We start from the raw sequence: 16242 nt of genomic DNA on the forward strand, positions 1-16242 counted from the left end.
TGGATGGCAGCTATGTCACAGAGTGGTGATTAGTCAGTCCCTGCTGCAAATCTCACCTCGATAGTTTTAGGCAAGTCACCATAATCTATTGTTGTATCAACCCCCACCACCCCCCACCTCACCCCACCCCCAAGAGTCTCCACTTGATTTTTACAGTGTGGACAAACCCAATCCTGGAGAGGGATGGATAAGTAACGACCCTTAGTAATGGCCGATGGGAAGGTATTGGATCTGGCCCTTGTGATAATCCATCTCTGTTGGGGTTCAGTTAATAATTCAAGATATTTGGCTATGTGCCCCTGTTGCGGTATTATTCCGACAGAGAGGGGTGAGCATGATTTATTTGCTTGCCCCAACAAGATATGATATTCCTGTTCTAGAAGTCTACTTTTTACGGTTCGGAAAATCTCTCTGGGTGTCAGCATACAGAGATCTTCAAGTAATAAACCTATTGAGTAAATTTTTGATTTGAGAAGTTGATACCATTCGGAGACAAATAGGTCTGGGCGCGCAGTGTATAATAAACTGTGCACATCAGAGTTAAAACATAATTTGATCCAATACTTGAATGTACTCAGCCATGCTCTTGTTTCAAGTAGGTTCTGACCAGTTTCTAAGCATAATACAGCATATGGTACAGAGTGTGGTAATCCGAGTATTTTATAGAGGAAACCAGATTGTATTCTTTCAATGGACTTGTTCCATGCAGTTATCCATAAGGGAACTCCATAGAGAAGTTGCTGAACTACCTTGGAGTTGAAAACCTCCAAGGTATAATCAATTGTGCCAAACACCAGACTCTGGCCTAAGTCCTTTAATAATCTGGACCCAAATCCATTATTTGGCTCTTGCTTGTCTCAAGCCCAGCTGCTGGGATTTCAAAGATACTGCATATTGTCAAAGGCTTTCACTGTTGGAAACAACAGGCTTGTTGTGGGTACTCCAGGCTGTGTGGCTGAGGTCTGGTAGAAAACCCACGACAGCCAGTTCAAAGATCCTCTCTCGGAGAACTAGAGTTCTGGGCCGGCACTTTTTCTTGGCCTCACAGGGGAAGCAAATGAGGTTGGGCTTAATTTGCATTGAAGCACTAGTTAAAAGGGGCACTGGGAAAAACACAAAGGGAAAGAGAGATGGGAAAAGAAACAGCAGAATGCTCCAGGTCGTACCATGATTGCAATGTAGTGTCGGTAGGGCAAAGGAAGAGGCCCATCCATACGCAACATGTAAAACTGACTGCGGAGAAAGGACTCCAGGTACTGGGTGTGTAAACTCATGACCTGGGTGATGTTGTCGAGGCGACCAGATATAGAATATTCTTCCACAAGCAGGTGCATTCGTTCATTCAAACTGTTTGCTTGCATAACCTTCAGGAAATAAAAGCAGGCAAAGAGAAGGAGGTTATTTCTCTATTTGCTTGTATATTTTATTAACCATCTTGCTGTGAGCAGCTCAAGGTGATGCACGTCAATTGATTATTTTCAATTGCAAAGTTCTAAAAGTGTAACAATAATGATACAGATTGCTCAACAAACAGCGAAATAACAAAACATCAGAAGCTATAATGGGAGTGTCCAACACACCCAAGGCCATCTTGAGAACTTCAAAAGGTGAGAGAAAACTAAAAAGCAAGGTAGCCCACTTTTCACAAAGGGTATTCCGCTACTGAGAATGTTCTGCCATGTACCCTCCCTTTTCACAGGACTCAGTAGAGCATCTTTGTTTTTTTGCTACAGACTAACTGTGAAATCCAAAATGGTGGGGGTGGGGGGAGAAGATGCATTCGAAGAGTATGACCCCCGTGCCAGCGCCATTCCTACCAGCGCTACGTAAAGTGGCATGGATGCCAGCATAGAAACACTTACCTCGGTGGTGGGGCACTTTGCCGCTACGCGGTGCCCGAATAAGGAAGTTTGTCCCCATGCCATTGCTTCTGCGTTGTTGGACCTGCAACAGTGTGGAGGAGCTCCCAGTGCAGTTTTGGCTCGGGAATTGTGGCGCCACCAAAAGGGGTAGCCTAAGCCACGCCCAAAATGGGCTTCCCTGGCGGAGGAAAGAGTTTTATCCTTCTCTCCTGACACCCATGCTGCCAATTGCCTCTTTGGAGGCAGCGCTGCATGCTCTATCACCCTACCTATTTGGGTTGGGCTGCAAGTTACCATCAATTCTGGGATTCTCTCCTGAGATATTTAGTTGGAATGTCAACTGCCCAATATAAATCTAGACCAAACTGTCAGGGTTAGATGTCCAGAAAAAACATTTGCCAGATATATCCGACCCTATTTGCATTACATTGTTGCCTTACTTGGGAATATGTGATTTTTAAAAAACAGACTTACTTCTTTCTCTGGTATAAAGGCACTTGGTCCTCTTGTTAAAGGCAGAGAGACTCTGATTTTCTTTTCCTGCAGAAGAAAGATTATAAAAGCTAGAGTTACCGTTCTTTGCTACAATCTTGGGAATCTTTATGTTGGAGAGATGATACAATAGTGCCTTCAAAACATGTCAGCAGTCTCTACAATTCCAGCAAGATATCTTTTTTCATACTTTATCATCTGAATTGAGAAGACAGGGATTAGGAGATTTATATGCCCGCCCACTTAAGGCCACTTCTGTGGTCTTGTATGACATGAGCTGCAGTCTACAAAAAGGGCAACCATACGTCTTCTCCTATAGCTCTAACGCCAGAATGTAGGAATGCCGGCCCAGGTAGAGATCATGGTGTTAAAAGGGAAGAAGCAGTTGGTCTGCTATAGTTAAGGTAATGGAAGTGAGTCCAGCCTACCAATCAGCCCACCCCAACATCATACTCTCCAAGGCAACAAAAACCTACATCTACAATTTCCCATTTTTATACTGCTCTTCTCAAGTGCAGTTCACACAAAGGTAAGGCAACCACAGAACATTAACATCAGACTATAAAAAGAGACAAGATGACCCTGGGAGTTCAGTAACACTGGGATAAGAGCTGGTATAGTGAAATGGCAGTCAGTACACATTAGACAACCACTTATATGTGTAAGAAAATCCACATGGCCTTCTGGGCAAGACAACTTTGGGAGGAGGTCATTATCCATGAGGAATTACCAGGGGACCCTTAACTCTTCCCCTGCTGCTGCTTTCTCTCTAGCTCCCTTCCCTCCAAGTGCTCTGTGCACTGTGAGTTTCCAACTTATCATCCTTTTCTGCCCTTGCCCATTTCCTTTTCCAGTTTTATTATTCTAACCCCTTCCTCTCTTCCTTCCTGCCCTCTATACCTGGAACTCCCAACCCACAATATTTACTGCACATCCAACCTGCATCAGACCCTGCCTCAAAACCCATCTTTCATGCAAAACCTCTGGTTTGAACCCTACAGCCTCCAAATGCAACGAAACCCAGAAGTGAGTAACTGCATGTCTCTGTTCCTCTAATTACTTTGGATTCGGCAATCTCCTCTGCTGTCTGTGAGCAGTGCTTAACTATAAAATAATGTATACGGAAATGGTACCATAGCAACGTTTTGGAAAGGCCCTACAGGCAGGTTGTTTTTTTAAACCACAAACACATGCCTACTTGGCAGGGGCATGACGAAGCAGTACAGCACATCAATATGGAAGATCTTGGGTTCAGTACCTGCAATCTCCAGTTAAAAGCTCTTTGTTAGCAGGACTCGGGGGGGGGGGGGGGGGCCTCCTGGCCTTAGGACCCCAAAGAGACACTGAATAACTCAGATGGTCAATGGTCTGACATTAAGAAAGGCAGCTTCACACTCCCAATTATTCTAAGATAAGCCACCAGAAGCAAGAGCCTCAGGCAAGAGGCACAGCCTATGTGGTTCTATTCACTGCTTTCTTCTTGGTGTGTTGAATTAATGAACTCCAAAATGTCCTGTTGTTAACGACCAAGGCCTTGACTTCCTTGATTCAGCCAATCTATCTCATGTTAGGTTTTCCTCTTTTCCTCCTGCCTTCTACTTTTTCTAGCATTACTTTCTTTTCCAGTGACTCTTGTCTTCTCATAATGTGACCAAAGTATGGTAGCTTCAGTTTAACTTCTAGGGAGAGTTCCTAGCTTCTTTCATTTAGAGGCAGGAGCCTCAAACAGCCATGGACTGATGTCATGTAGTTTCTGTTGCTGCCACCAGTTGACACTAGTTTAAAGGCAACTGCTCTGGACAAGCAGCTAATTCCAATGCTGTTCTTGCATGTTTGTGTGGCCCTTTAGTATCATAGGCTGAAACATTCCGTCTTAAACATTGGGATGTTTTAAGTGGCAAACGAGGCTACAAAAATTGTGCTATGCCCATTAGGCATACACAGTTACATTAATCACTTGTGGCCAAAAAAAAAAAAACAGAGAGAAAAGAAAAGCAGAACTAATGTTCATCAAGCTTCCATGACCGATCACCCAGAAACACACATTCTTACTTGAAGACGATCAGACAAGAGCGCTATTTGCAGGCCTGTTGGAAAAGAAAACGATACTGCAATTGCTAAGTGCTTTGTTAACTGCGGGTGCATGAAAACAAATTGTGCAAGAGCTGTAACACAAACAATGTCACAGTTCTTGGAAGGTTATCAGAAAAATAAGTTGCAGCTAGCTTATCCCTCCCTGCTCCAAAGGAGGTAAAACACTGCCAAGTCAACAAGAAACGTGTGTCAAGCTTGGGAGGACAGGAAAAACAGACACAAAGAACGCCCACAAATTGTTTCCAACTGGTGAAAATGTTGGGTTAGACTTGAAAAATACAGAAAAGTACAACCAAATGCTGGCTCCCTGGCAAATCTGCAAGTTATATGAGGGCCACCCATTTCTCTAGCTTCTTTCATTGGCACTTGGGAACAGGAGGGGCTCCAAAGTTCTCCGGTTTGCTGCTCTCAAGCAAGTCTTATTAAGTTATGAAAAACTAAGAAACCTCTCCTGGCAACAGAATGACAAGACACCATGGCTGTTCAAGGACAGGATCAAGTTGCTGAGTTGAAAACACTTGCTGGGCCTTAATGGTTTCCAAGATCATGGAGAAATCTACTTGCGTTTGCACATGATCGTTTAAATGGGTTAACTAAACACATAACTTTCACATAGCAGCTGAAAACTTGTCTGCGCTACATATTTCCAGCATGCTAAAAGCATATGTAGCAACTGAGAGACCAGCTTCAAGGCAGAGGTGTATGGCCTAAGGGACATGGACCCATGTCCCTGGGAGCACACTTTTTGATCATGTGGGGGGCACCGGGGGCACCACAGCTCAGGAGCAGACCTGCAGGGAGGCGGTGGGTGGGGCTTGGTGGCGTGCGGCTGGGATGCACACCTTTTGGTCATTCCGGGCACCCCAGCCGCACGCCACCAAGCCCTGCCCCCCGAGCGCAGGGGGTGACGTGGGGGTGGCACCTTTACCTCTCCAGGTGCCATTTCCCCCCAATATACCTCTGCTTCAAGGACATGCTGGGCATGTGCAACATCAGATGCGTAAATTCTCCTCAGCCTCTGCATCGTGACTGTATCAGGCATCAGTTGTCTAGGAGTGCCTGGAGTCTGGGTCTGCAAGGGTCCCCCCTCTCCCTTAAATTGTAGACGTGGATACGACCATTAACACTTGGAAGAGAGTACTAGACTCACAATGAGACAGTGAACTTTGGAAAGCTGGGGCTGAGTGGTTCAGCTTCTCCCCAGGTGCATTACCAACTCATAAAGAGCGGCAACTGGGATTTGCAAAAACTTGAGCTCAAAATATCCAACATGATCCTAACTGGAAGGCTGTGGCAGCCTTTCCACCCATGTGCATGCGTTAATGAAAAAAGAGGGAGGTAACGTGAGAGTCAAAAATGGCCCACCTGGGCATGCAAAGAAACAGAGGAGAAGTTTTCAACAACATTGGTTGATTCCGCATGGGCCAAAAACAGCGGTGTGAAAACGGTGTGAAAACAGTATAAACCCTTTTACACCCTTTTAAACTTTTTAACACCATTTTCACACCGTTTTCACACTGCTGTCTTTGGCCTATGCGGAATCAGCCATTGTTTCTTTAAATGCAAGTTGAGGAGCTATCCGTTTCAAAAGAGCAGTGCTCCCACACAAAATCTGTGCATCCTCCACTTGCGTTCACATCTCAAATAACCTTTTTTTGCCCCCAAATGGCAACACCTTCCCCATCATCAGTTTCCAGTTACGTGTAAACAGAAATGGAGCAACAGGCCAGCAGGTTACTTCAGAGGTGGGCACGACCCTCTCAAAGCCCTACCCTCAAAGATGTTTTGCTGCAAGATTAGTCTTTGACCAGGACAATCGCTGTTTTGTAGTTGACTTTCAAAGGAAGGAGGAATTTCTTTTTTAAAAATCACATTTTTATCCCCTGTGCTAATATAGATGGGAGAAGCAATAAAACCATGCCACCTACAAATAAAGTAGGGGCCTCTACTTTCTCAGGAGATTCTCTATGCCACAGGTGTAAAACTTGCGGTCCTCCAGATGTTATGGACTACAGTTCCCATCATCCCCTGCCAGCATCATGCTGGCAGGGGATGATGGGAACTGTAGTCCATAACATCTGGAGGGCCACGAGTTTGAAACCTATGCTCTATGCAGAACAAAATGTGACAATCTCTCCTCCCCTTCAAGGGAAAAAAACCAGGCTGGTAGGTTGAATGCTTCAGAAGAGGGAACAGAGAAATCAGCCTATTCAAGCTTCAGAGGAAAGAATTTTAGAGAGGAAGATTTTGAGGGCTGGGATTTTGTAATAGCCCCACCAGTTGTTCTTTGAAGATGGCCACCTTGTACCCTCTAATGCTGACCCCATGAATAATGAGGTTGGGAACAAGAGAAGTGCCCGGGGTTTGCAGAAAAGGACTGGTGCCCCTTAGCAGCCAAATACTCCCTGAAGGTAACTGCATACGTATGCCAACCCGCTGCATACAAGCAGCCTTATGGATATTACAGTTCCAAACTATCTTCCAGCCTAGAATAGTGTGGTCCAGATAGATGTGGCATCAGAAAGCTCTGAAAAGCAGCAAGAAGTTCCCCGCTTCCTAAGCCTCTCTGAGGCTCAGCATGGAAACAAGTTATTCCACTTTTTTCCATCACCTCACTGCAGTGATTTCTGTCTTGAAGAGAATCTGAAAGCTGCTAAATATACCTCAACATTTCAATGGTTCAGCACAAGGCAGAGAGATTGACCTTCCCTTTCCTGGGCAAAGTCTCTTGAGCTTGAAGGAGGGTGGACCTGTTTTCTTTCCTCTCTTAACATTTTTCTCTTGGCCTCCTTTAAGAAACCCCCTTTGGCTTCCATAATATAGTGATAAAGCATTCAAATTCAAGCCCATTAGCCAGTCTAAAAGATGAGTCAGGACAGGTTAAACCTCCCCCCCCCCCAATTCCTCATCATTTGGGAACAGGATGCTTTTAATCACTACACAGCACAGTGGGGAGAAGGTGGGAAAGAAAACAAACATCAGTCCTTGTCTGACTCCAGCCCTCAAGGCTAAAGGGCCTATCAGGGGCATGGCCTATAAACCGCAATGTTTTGGTGTGGGTCCCCATTTGATTAACTGACAACTAACCCTTCCCTAGCAAGTCTCCCACAGCCGCTGGCTAGGCCCACAACTGCATAGTTTCAGCGATGGAACCTCTGGACCGTTCTCCGGGCCGTTCTCCAGTTGTTAGAGTTCCAGGAAAACCTGAACGGGTGGGCTTCATATGAATAGCATTTTTGTCAGAGGGGAGAATAGCTTTCCTAATGAAATGCAGCCCTTGGAGAGCGGCTCTCACTTAATTATTAAGTTGAATGAAATGCTGGAAGAGCAGTGCATAACTCCAAGCGCTGCAAAAAATCTCCTGCTATGTGAAACACACCTCGCCAAATGGCATGGAAATTGGATGGTAAGCGATTGAAGAAAAGGACGTTTACATCCTTTTCCCTTTTCCCTATCTCCAACAGGACGGAAAAGATTAATTTACCTTTCAGTATGAATAATATATCTAGTCCATTGAGGATGCAATTTACAGTTGGTGTTCCTTATTTTATACTTTATAACGGCAATATGAGGTGAGGCAGCCTATAGTGACAGCAACTACCACTTATCATGGTTTATAAATAGTCACTTGGTCACCTGTCCTGTCCTGCAGAATGCTGAGCAGCATCTCTAGAAATATGAAGGCCCAAGGAGAAAACCCTGAAAACATCCCACTCCCCACCCTCTAAGGGACATTGTTAGCTTTTCCTAGACAATCTGTAAATGTAGTGGGGGACTGAAATATTTTCTATTTTGGATGTTACTCACCAAGAATGTACAATGTGAAAATGCTATGCAAGACAGTCTATAGCACAAGAGAATGTTAACTGCTGTGAATGCTTATATGCATAAGCAATACTTTCAGGGATATCATGCACAACTGTGACTAGAGTTACTGCCCTATCTCAAAATGGACCATTTTTGAGCAAGGTGATTGAGTGAGTGGTGTCGGGCGGCCTCACAGAGTCCCTAGTGAAGACTGTTTGGATCCATTCAAATCTAGCTTCAGGCCCGTTTATGAAAGTGAATTGGCCTCAGTTGCCCTGACGGATGACCTGTGCCTGAAGCAAGATGGAGGAGGTGTGACCCAGTTATTTCTCCTGAACCTCTTGGTGGCTATTGATAACATCAAACGTTATATTCTTCTGGAGTACACTGCAGGGCCAGAACTGGAAAACACGGTTTGCAGTGGTCTCAGTTCAGTCCTATTTCAAAGGCAGGTTTCAGAGTATGGTGCCAAGGAACTACTGCTTGGCCCCTTGCCATTTGGCCGACAGGGACCCACAAGGTTCCATCTTGTCCCCAAACGTTTAAATATCTATGTAAATCTACTGGGAGAGGTCATCTGGAGATATGGGCTGAGCTGCCATCATTATGCACCTGATACTGAGCCTTATCTTGCGCTCCCACAAGATCCCAGGGCAGCTGTGGAAACTGAACAGGTGCCTAGAGGATGGACTGATAAGGACTTGCAAGCTGCAACTTAACCATGACAAAATAGAAGGGGAGGTCTGGTCCTGGTCCATCTCTGTCTTCTGCTCTGGATGGGGTTATACTCCATTAGAAGAGCAGGTTCAATACTTATAGACCAAAGCTTCCTGTTGTACAAACATGTGGTAGCAGTGGCCAGGGGTGCAGATTTGACCAGCTGCAGCTGGTAAACCAAGGGTTCTTGCCATTATGGTGCATGCCCTGATAGCATGTTGATTAGATAACTGAAGTTCACTCTATGTGGGGCTGCTCTTGGAGAACATCTGAAGGCTACAGTTAGTAGAAAATACTGCAGTCACAATTTGGGCTGGTGTCAATTCTGGGACTGTATCAGTCCAGTCTTGTTCTTTCTCCAATGGCCCAAGGTGCCAATATTGACATTTAAAGCCCTATGAGGCTTGATGCCTGCATAACTAAAAGACTATCCTAGTCCCTACGAACCCACCCTTCTACTCCGGTCATCTTTGGGTGCTTCTGTCATCTGAAGGCAACCCAAGAAAGGGCATTCCCAGTCATGGTACCAAAACTTTAAAACTCCCTCACCCATCTCACTCCATAATGAGCGAGCCTATGTTCCCTCATTAAGTCTTATTAGCCTTTGTCCCAACCTGTGTGTGGGCATTTATATTGTGATTTAAGCATCTTCATTTTAAACATGTAGATATATATATATATATATAACTATATTTAAAATGTTTTTAAATGTCTGAAATGTTTTAATATTACAAGGTTTACTGCCTTGGGGACCATGATTTGGGTGGAGGACTAGATAAATGTTTTAAAGAAATACTAGCTACAAAACTTTCAGTTCTAGTCACGCACTTCTTATAAAATGCCTATTTCTTTTCAGCATTTGTTTCCTACATCTCAGATTTTTAAAAAACTAACAGACATGTTCTAAGATAGCAATAGGGTATAGTAGTTTTCAGCTCTTTCTTCATAGTTCGGGATATTTGCAATATTGCTTGTAGAAAAATATCAGCCCAATCTTAAATCATGCCTTAGGATAGCAATTAAGCCCCATGGTAGCATACCACACAAATATGCCAGCAGAAAGGTGTCTAAAGTAGGTGGGGCTGAGAGAGTTCTGAGAGAACCGTGACTGGCCCAAGATTTTATGTGGAGCAATGAAGAAATAAACCCGGTTCAGATTAGAGTCCATCGCTCTTACAAATTCCGGAAAAGAGAAAAGGTTGGATTTCAGGGAGAAACTGGGTAATGGGGAATTAAGATAATTTCTCTTAACAACTCTAATTTCAGGAATTGCTTCACCATCACTTCCAGGCATCTTTAGATAAGAAACAAAACTTCTGGGCCCAGAGGTAGATCAGCTACGAGCAAAACAGCAGAAGAGAACACATTAGATGGCAGCACTGAATAAGTTATGGCTACAGTAACTTTTTCAGCAGTGCATAGACTTGGCAAGTACTTTAAATATGCTGCAAATACACATATTTTTTCACAAGCTACACCCTTCTCTGTTTTATACATATTCACAGCATTGTTTTAATGCTAGGAGTTCCTGACAGGTTATAACCACACAGCGGCAGAGGAGGAGGAGGGCTGTTGCTCTGATCTGGCACGTATCATGCTGGATGCAACTCTGACTCCAACCTTGTCTGCTCTTGGCCAACCTCTTCCACAGACTGCCCAGCCAGTGAGTTATGGGTAAGTTGTATAGCAGGAGAAAAAAATTTTTTCTTAAAGGGCACCACTTCTGTTTGTTCCTGGCTTTTCAGTATTGAGTAAGTGAGATCACAGGAAGCTGCCATCTTGACTCCATTTCCTGAGCGGCACTCAGCACAGGCCAGGCTATGGCGGCTGAGCTTGGGGTTTCCTGATAACAGAGAGGATGGTAGAAGGAAAAGGTGGTCCTTCACAGAGCCTTTATAAAAGAGCCTTTATTGACTGTTCGGAGTATTGCCACCAGAATGCAGCTCTATTAAATTCCCTTCTCTCAAATAATTTCCACTGTGTATGAAGTAGGAACAGAGGTCCATCATAACCAAACAGAACATCAGGAATGCTTCTTTGTTATCTTTCCCAGGAACAGGACAAAATAAATTGCACTTTTAAAAGGGTGCCAGTAGTTAATACAAATATAATGGAATGATGCAGAATGTAATCCATTAAGGGTGATTCACTTGCCCGGGGGGTGGGGGTGTAATTGTAGTGTTTTTCAAAGCAGATCTTTTTAAGAGCAATATTAAAGTACAAGTGAGGGAACCAATGTAAACTTGGGGGAATCTCATTTCCCTATTCCCAGTCTCTGCACAGCTTTCCCAATGGACATTTCATCAGTCAACAAAGACTTGGTCAACAGGCATCAAATAAATGGTTAAAGCACTGGCACCTGGTGGCGAGCTGCATTTCAAGTTGCACCAGTTGAAAGAATCAGATTGATTTCAATTCCTAACAAAAGTCCTGCATACACCAAGAAGTCTTTCAGCTCATCCATCCTCCTGTCATGGAGGTTTCAAGGTCGGAACCACCATCAACCACAAAAACCCAACCATATAAGAGCTCTGCCCACATGGGACATATGCCACGTTGCTCAAAAGAGTCATACAGGAACCACATGTGGCTCTTGAGACACTGAGCATCACTTAGTTCAAGCAGTCATTTAGAACAGAAATAAAAATTGGCTGTTGTGGGTTTTCTAGGCTGTACGGGCACGGTCTGGTAGTTGTTGCTCCTATTGTTTCACCCACATCTACAGCAGGCATTTGCAAAAGCAAATAACAGTGAGATATATGTTTCTGTCCATAGAGAGAAACATATCTCCCTGTGACATACCTCTGAAGATGCCAGCCATCGATGTGGGAGGAATGTTAGGTGCAAAAATGACCAGACCATGGCCACACCGTGGAAAACTCACAACAGCCAGTCGATTCCGTCTGTGAACGCCTTTCACAACACCCAAATAAAATCCACCAACCAAAACCAAATAAAGCCCACCAACGACCTCATGCTAACAAATCTGGTATTTAATGTCATTGCCAAACAGTAATACCAGATCATGTGAGGTGATCCAAGACTCTGCTGGGAGTTGCCTGTAGTTACAGGGGTCTGCAACTTGTGGCTCTCCAGATGTTCATGGACTACAATTCCCATCAGCCCCTGCCAGCATGGCCAATGGCAGGGGCTGATGGGATTTGTAGTCCATGAACATCTGGAGAGCCACAGGTTGCAGACTCCTGTTAGCAGGTGGCCAAGAGGTAAAGCTTTGCTACGTTATAAAGTTTGCTAATGAAATAAAAAGGTAACTTGAATTCCTGCCTTTACAAAGTATTCTAACTGGCTGGTAGGTGACAATATAGGACTAATCAGCTGATGCAACATCCTTATGTACAACCAAACTACATGAAAAGACTTAACCCTACTTTAAAAAAAAACCCTTAAAATTTTGATGCAATTTGATGCCTTTAATTCTGCTAATCTTTGCTACTTGACTCATTTCCTTTCAACATCTACGCAGAAGCAAAGTTTGGGGCATTCTGATTTTCTCTGGTTAAGGGGGAAACTGGTCACAACAGAAAAATGGGGAGCTTTCCTGTCAGGAGAAATTGTCACTGGAACTATGAGACACTTCAGTATTATTTGATACCATAACGCTGGAGAGAAGAAATTCTGAAATGTGACTGCACAGTTTGTCAAAAGAACGGTGTGTCATAAGCTTGGAACAAAGCAATCAGGCAGGAGTATTTTGTTCCAGGAGAATTTGGTACCATAAACTTTCAAGCACTAGCCAATTACTCTAAATTAATATTGCAATCAATAAATTCATACACATTACCAATTATCCCCAGCTTGGTTCTTGTGGAGACGCACACGTTTGCTTTATGTCATTCACCTTTCTAAGAATTCAGTCCAATATTTCCTTAATTTGATGCAATTTGCTTGAACATTTAAGGGATATACTCTAGATATGAAACACTACTGAATCTGGGTTCTGTGCAGTCTGTGTAAACTGTGTAGTCTCTCCTAAAATGTCCTGTGAGACAGAGATCTGTGATTCTTCTATGTCTGCCCTCTTCTTGTGTTACTTTTGTAGCATGGGAACTGCTAAACAGCAGCTACTCCACAAAGTAGTTTAGGTTCTATAAGAAGCCTAAGAGGATATGGCAATTCCCCATGCAGCACTGCCCCAGTTTCTGAGAGGGAAACTGATGAGGTGAAGACTCACAACATAGGCTCCAGCATGGTATAGTGATTATGAGAGGTGAACTCTAATCTAAAGAACCGTGTTTGATTCCCCGCTCCACTGCAGCAGTGACGGACTCTTATCTGGTGAACCAGATTTGTTTTCCCACTCCTCCACATGACGCCTGCGGGGTGATCTTGGACTAGTCACAATTCTCTCTGAACTCTCTCAGCTCCACCTACCTCACAAGGTGCCTGTTTCGGGAGGGGGTGTGTGTGATTGTAAGCTCCTGAGATATTTTATGATAGAGAAAAGCTCCTCTTCTTCCTTCCAAGTGCCTCAGAAAGTCTCACATTTTCCAAGAGGCCTGGGAACATAATGAAGTCTTGCAAAGAGAACATGAAGGAGCCACCAGGGGCTACTCTATGTATTATACAAAGGGAGGTAGACCTCTGAACGTCATCATTCCTGTAGAAAATGGATTGTATTTTTTAAAGCTCATGAACACAGATGAAGATACCTTATGTTGAGGCAGAGCACAGCCCTTGTCAAGGTCAGTCTTATGTACTTCAGGGACACAGTGGCCATTAAATTATTATTATTATTATTTATTACATTTGGTATACTACCCACCCCCAAAGGGCTCGAAGTTCTGGTGGGCTGAACCCCAACTTCCTCTCCCTCCTAGCTTTGGGCAGGGTGAGGTGCTTTTCTCCAGCCATGCTTTCCTCCCACTCTACCCCTGGTCTACTCTGAATTGGAAGAAGCTTGCTAGGGGTCCCAGCCAGAGGTCTTCTATGTAAACTGGTATCATACCCTTTAAGCAGAAGATGCTGAAGACTGACCTGCATGCGTGCAATGCAGTTTCTTTACCACCGAGCCACAAAAAATACATTCACCAGAACAAACAAAAACTCAAATGTGTCTTAAATTTGCTTCCAATAGCATGCTGGATGGAGTGTGTGCGTGACTCTGGCTTCCAACAGGAGCTACTCTTTATTGACTGGTTCTCCATGCTTGCCTATTAAGGCAGAGTATTCTAGGATAGTTAAAATGCTACTCAGTCAACAGAATTTTACAACCTCCTATGGAGCAATTCTTGTTTATCTGCTGTATTTCTAGAATTAGCTTTTTAACCTTTGCCTGGTCTCTGTATTGTTTTCCTGGTGGGGGGAGAACTGATTACGGCACTGCACAGTTCATTGGTGTCTGAACGTATTTTTAATCCTCTGGAAAGGTTTTACATGCCATGGGTATGAGCAAGGAAAATGAACTACAGCTGCCAATTTCCTTGTATATCTGAAAAACTCACCCAAGAAGACTCCCTGGCAGTTGTGGACAATAATAATTGGCATTTATATAGAGTATTCATAGGGCTTTGTTTCTTACAATAATTCTGAAAGGTAATATGTGCATGAGAAGAGGAGGGGACCCTTGCCCTTCACTCTACTTCCTTCATCCCACAAAACTCGCTTCAGTATAGATGACTGGAGTGCCATAGATGAGTGGTGCCATTTGAGCAGGGTACATGCTGAACACACACATTATGGACTCGTGTGGTGTAGTGGTTAGAATGCAGAACTAGGACAGGGGCTGATGGGAATCATAGCACATGAACATCTGTGGAAGGCCACAGTTGGTCACCCCTGGACTTGGACCCGAGATGACTGGGTTCAACTCTTTCATTCAACCATGAAGCAAGCAAGGTGACCTTGGGCCCATCACAATCTCTCAGCCTAGCCTATCCTCACAAGGTCAAAGATGTGAGGATTAAATGGAGGAGTGGGAAACAATGCATCCCTGATCTGTGGGATAAAAGTAAGATAAACATTCTGAAGGGTGCAGAACAGGTAAGAACCTACCCTGAACTGTGCTGGGCATTTAATAGAGAATGGAATATAACCTAGTTTACAACAGACCCTCGAGCATCCGCAGTTTCAAGACGTGCCATTTTGCTTTATTGTGGTCTGCTGTTCAACTGCATGATGCACCTAATCCTGAGCATTCAGCTCCGCCATATGCTGGGAGAGGAGCATGAGCACACTGACCTACCCCTTAATTCTGCAAGCCTGTCGGCTCATCAGCCCTGTGCCTGCACGCAGGGGACGCATGTGCACTGACCATGCCCAGCTGCAGCACTGCCGGGCAGGCACAACAGCCACTGCTGCATAACCTGCTCATGATGCCACAGCCCAACAAAACCCAGCTCACAACTAGCCAAGATCAATCCTCCCTCATGAGGGAGGCAGGTGTAGGCATTTTCCAGGGCTGTTTTGGCTTCTCAGTCCACTCCTGGAACCAGCAGACTTTACCCCTGAGTATTTGCGGATTTTACCATTTGTGGTAATCTCAGGAATGACACAACTGCAAAAGATGAAGGTCTACTTCAAGTGATAAAATTTAACAAGACAGCAGAGTACCTTGATTTGGTACCTCTACTCTGCTACACCTTAGAAAGTCTGCTAGTTTGTTTTTACAAAGCTCTTGGCTTCTTTTGAAATTCCCTGACTCTTTAATACAAGGAACAGTTTTTACATTTCAAATTTCACTCTTGGCAGTTCTACTGGTACTCTCTCAATTTCAATAATCATACTGTTTGGACTCTTAGCTATAGTATTCAGATTTAGCAGCCCAAATACTTTCAATCTTCCACTGGAATCACAGCAAAATTTAAGCAAGATCTTCACATCAGCAAAAGCAAATAGCATTACAAATTGTGTATGATTTATAGCAATGGTTCCTAAAGTGGGTGGTGGGATTACCTTAAGGGAAGATATGATGGAAGGGGGTGGTGCTGGGGGGGGGCGGGGGTTTGACTTTGTTGTTCACTTATTTACGATTGACCAGGCTAAAGGCCACAAGATGGCAACTAGCATTCCAAATTTCTGCCTCTGCATAGTGCTGTAGTTTTTAGTAAGTACGCTACGGAGCTCTATTCTTTCCAGCGCACTGTGTTTTGTGAAGATGTTGTCAATTTTTGTCTCTGTCATTTTTCAAGCTTTTGCTGGTAAGTCCTTAACATGATAGTATTCAGTGTGGTATTTCTTTTCATGTGTTCTCAGTTACTGACCCTGCTGGTTGTGAATTGTAATTTTTAGCTATATGTTATTTTTTTTCACA

General features: G+C 44.0%; 1 protein-coding gene across 1 annotated transcript in view; it reads right to left on the reverse strand.

The window, feature by feature from the left end:
* The window catches only part of SESN3 (sestrin 3), a 72309-nt gene that overhangs the window by 20244 nt on the left and 35823 nt on the right, over positions 1–16242 (reverse strand). The window contains exons 2-3 of the mRNA XM_048492374.1: positions 2337–2402; positions 1167–1364 (exon numbers count right to left, since the gene is read on the reverse strand). Of these exons, the coding sequence (XP_048348331.1) occupies positions 1167–1364; positions 2337–2402 (264 nt within the window). The remainder of the gene's footprint in view (positions 1–1166; positions 1365–2336; positions 2403–16242) is intronic.

Source organism: Sphaerodactylus townsendi, linkage group LG04 (genome assembly GCF_021028975.2).
Source record: "Sphaerodactylus townsendi isolate TG3544 linkage group LG04, MPM_Stown_v2.3, whole genome shotgun sequence".
Taxonomy (NCBI): domain Eukaryota; kingdom Metazoa; phylum Chordata; class Lepidosauria; order Squamata; family Sphaerodactylidae; genus Sphaerodactylus; species Sphaerodactylus townsendi.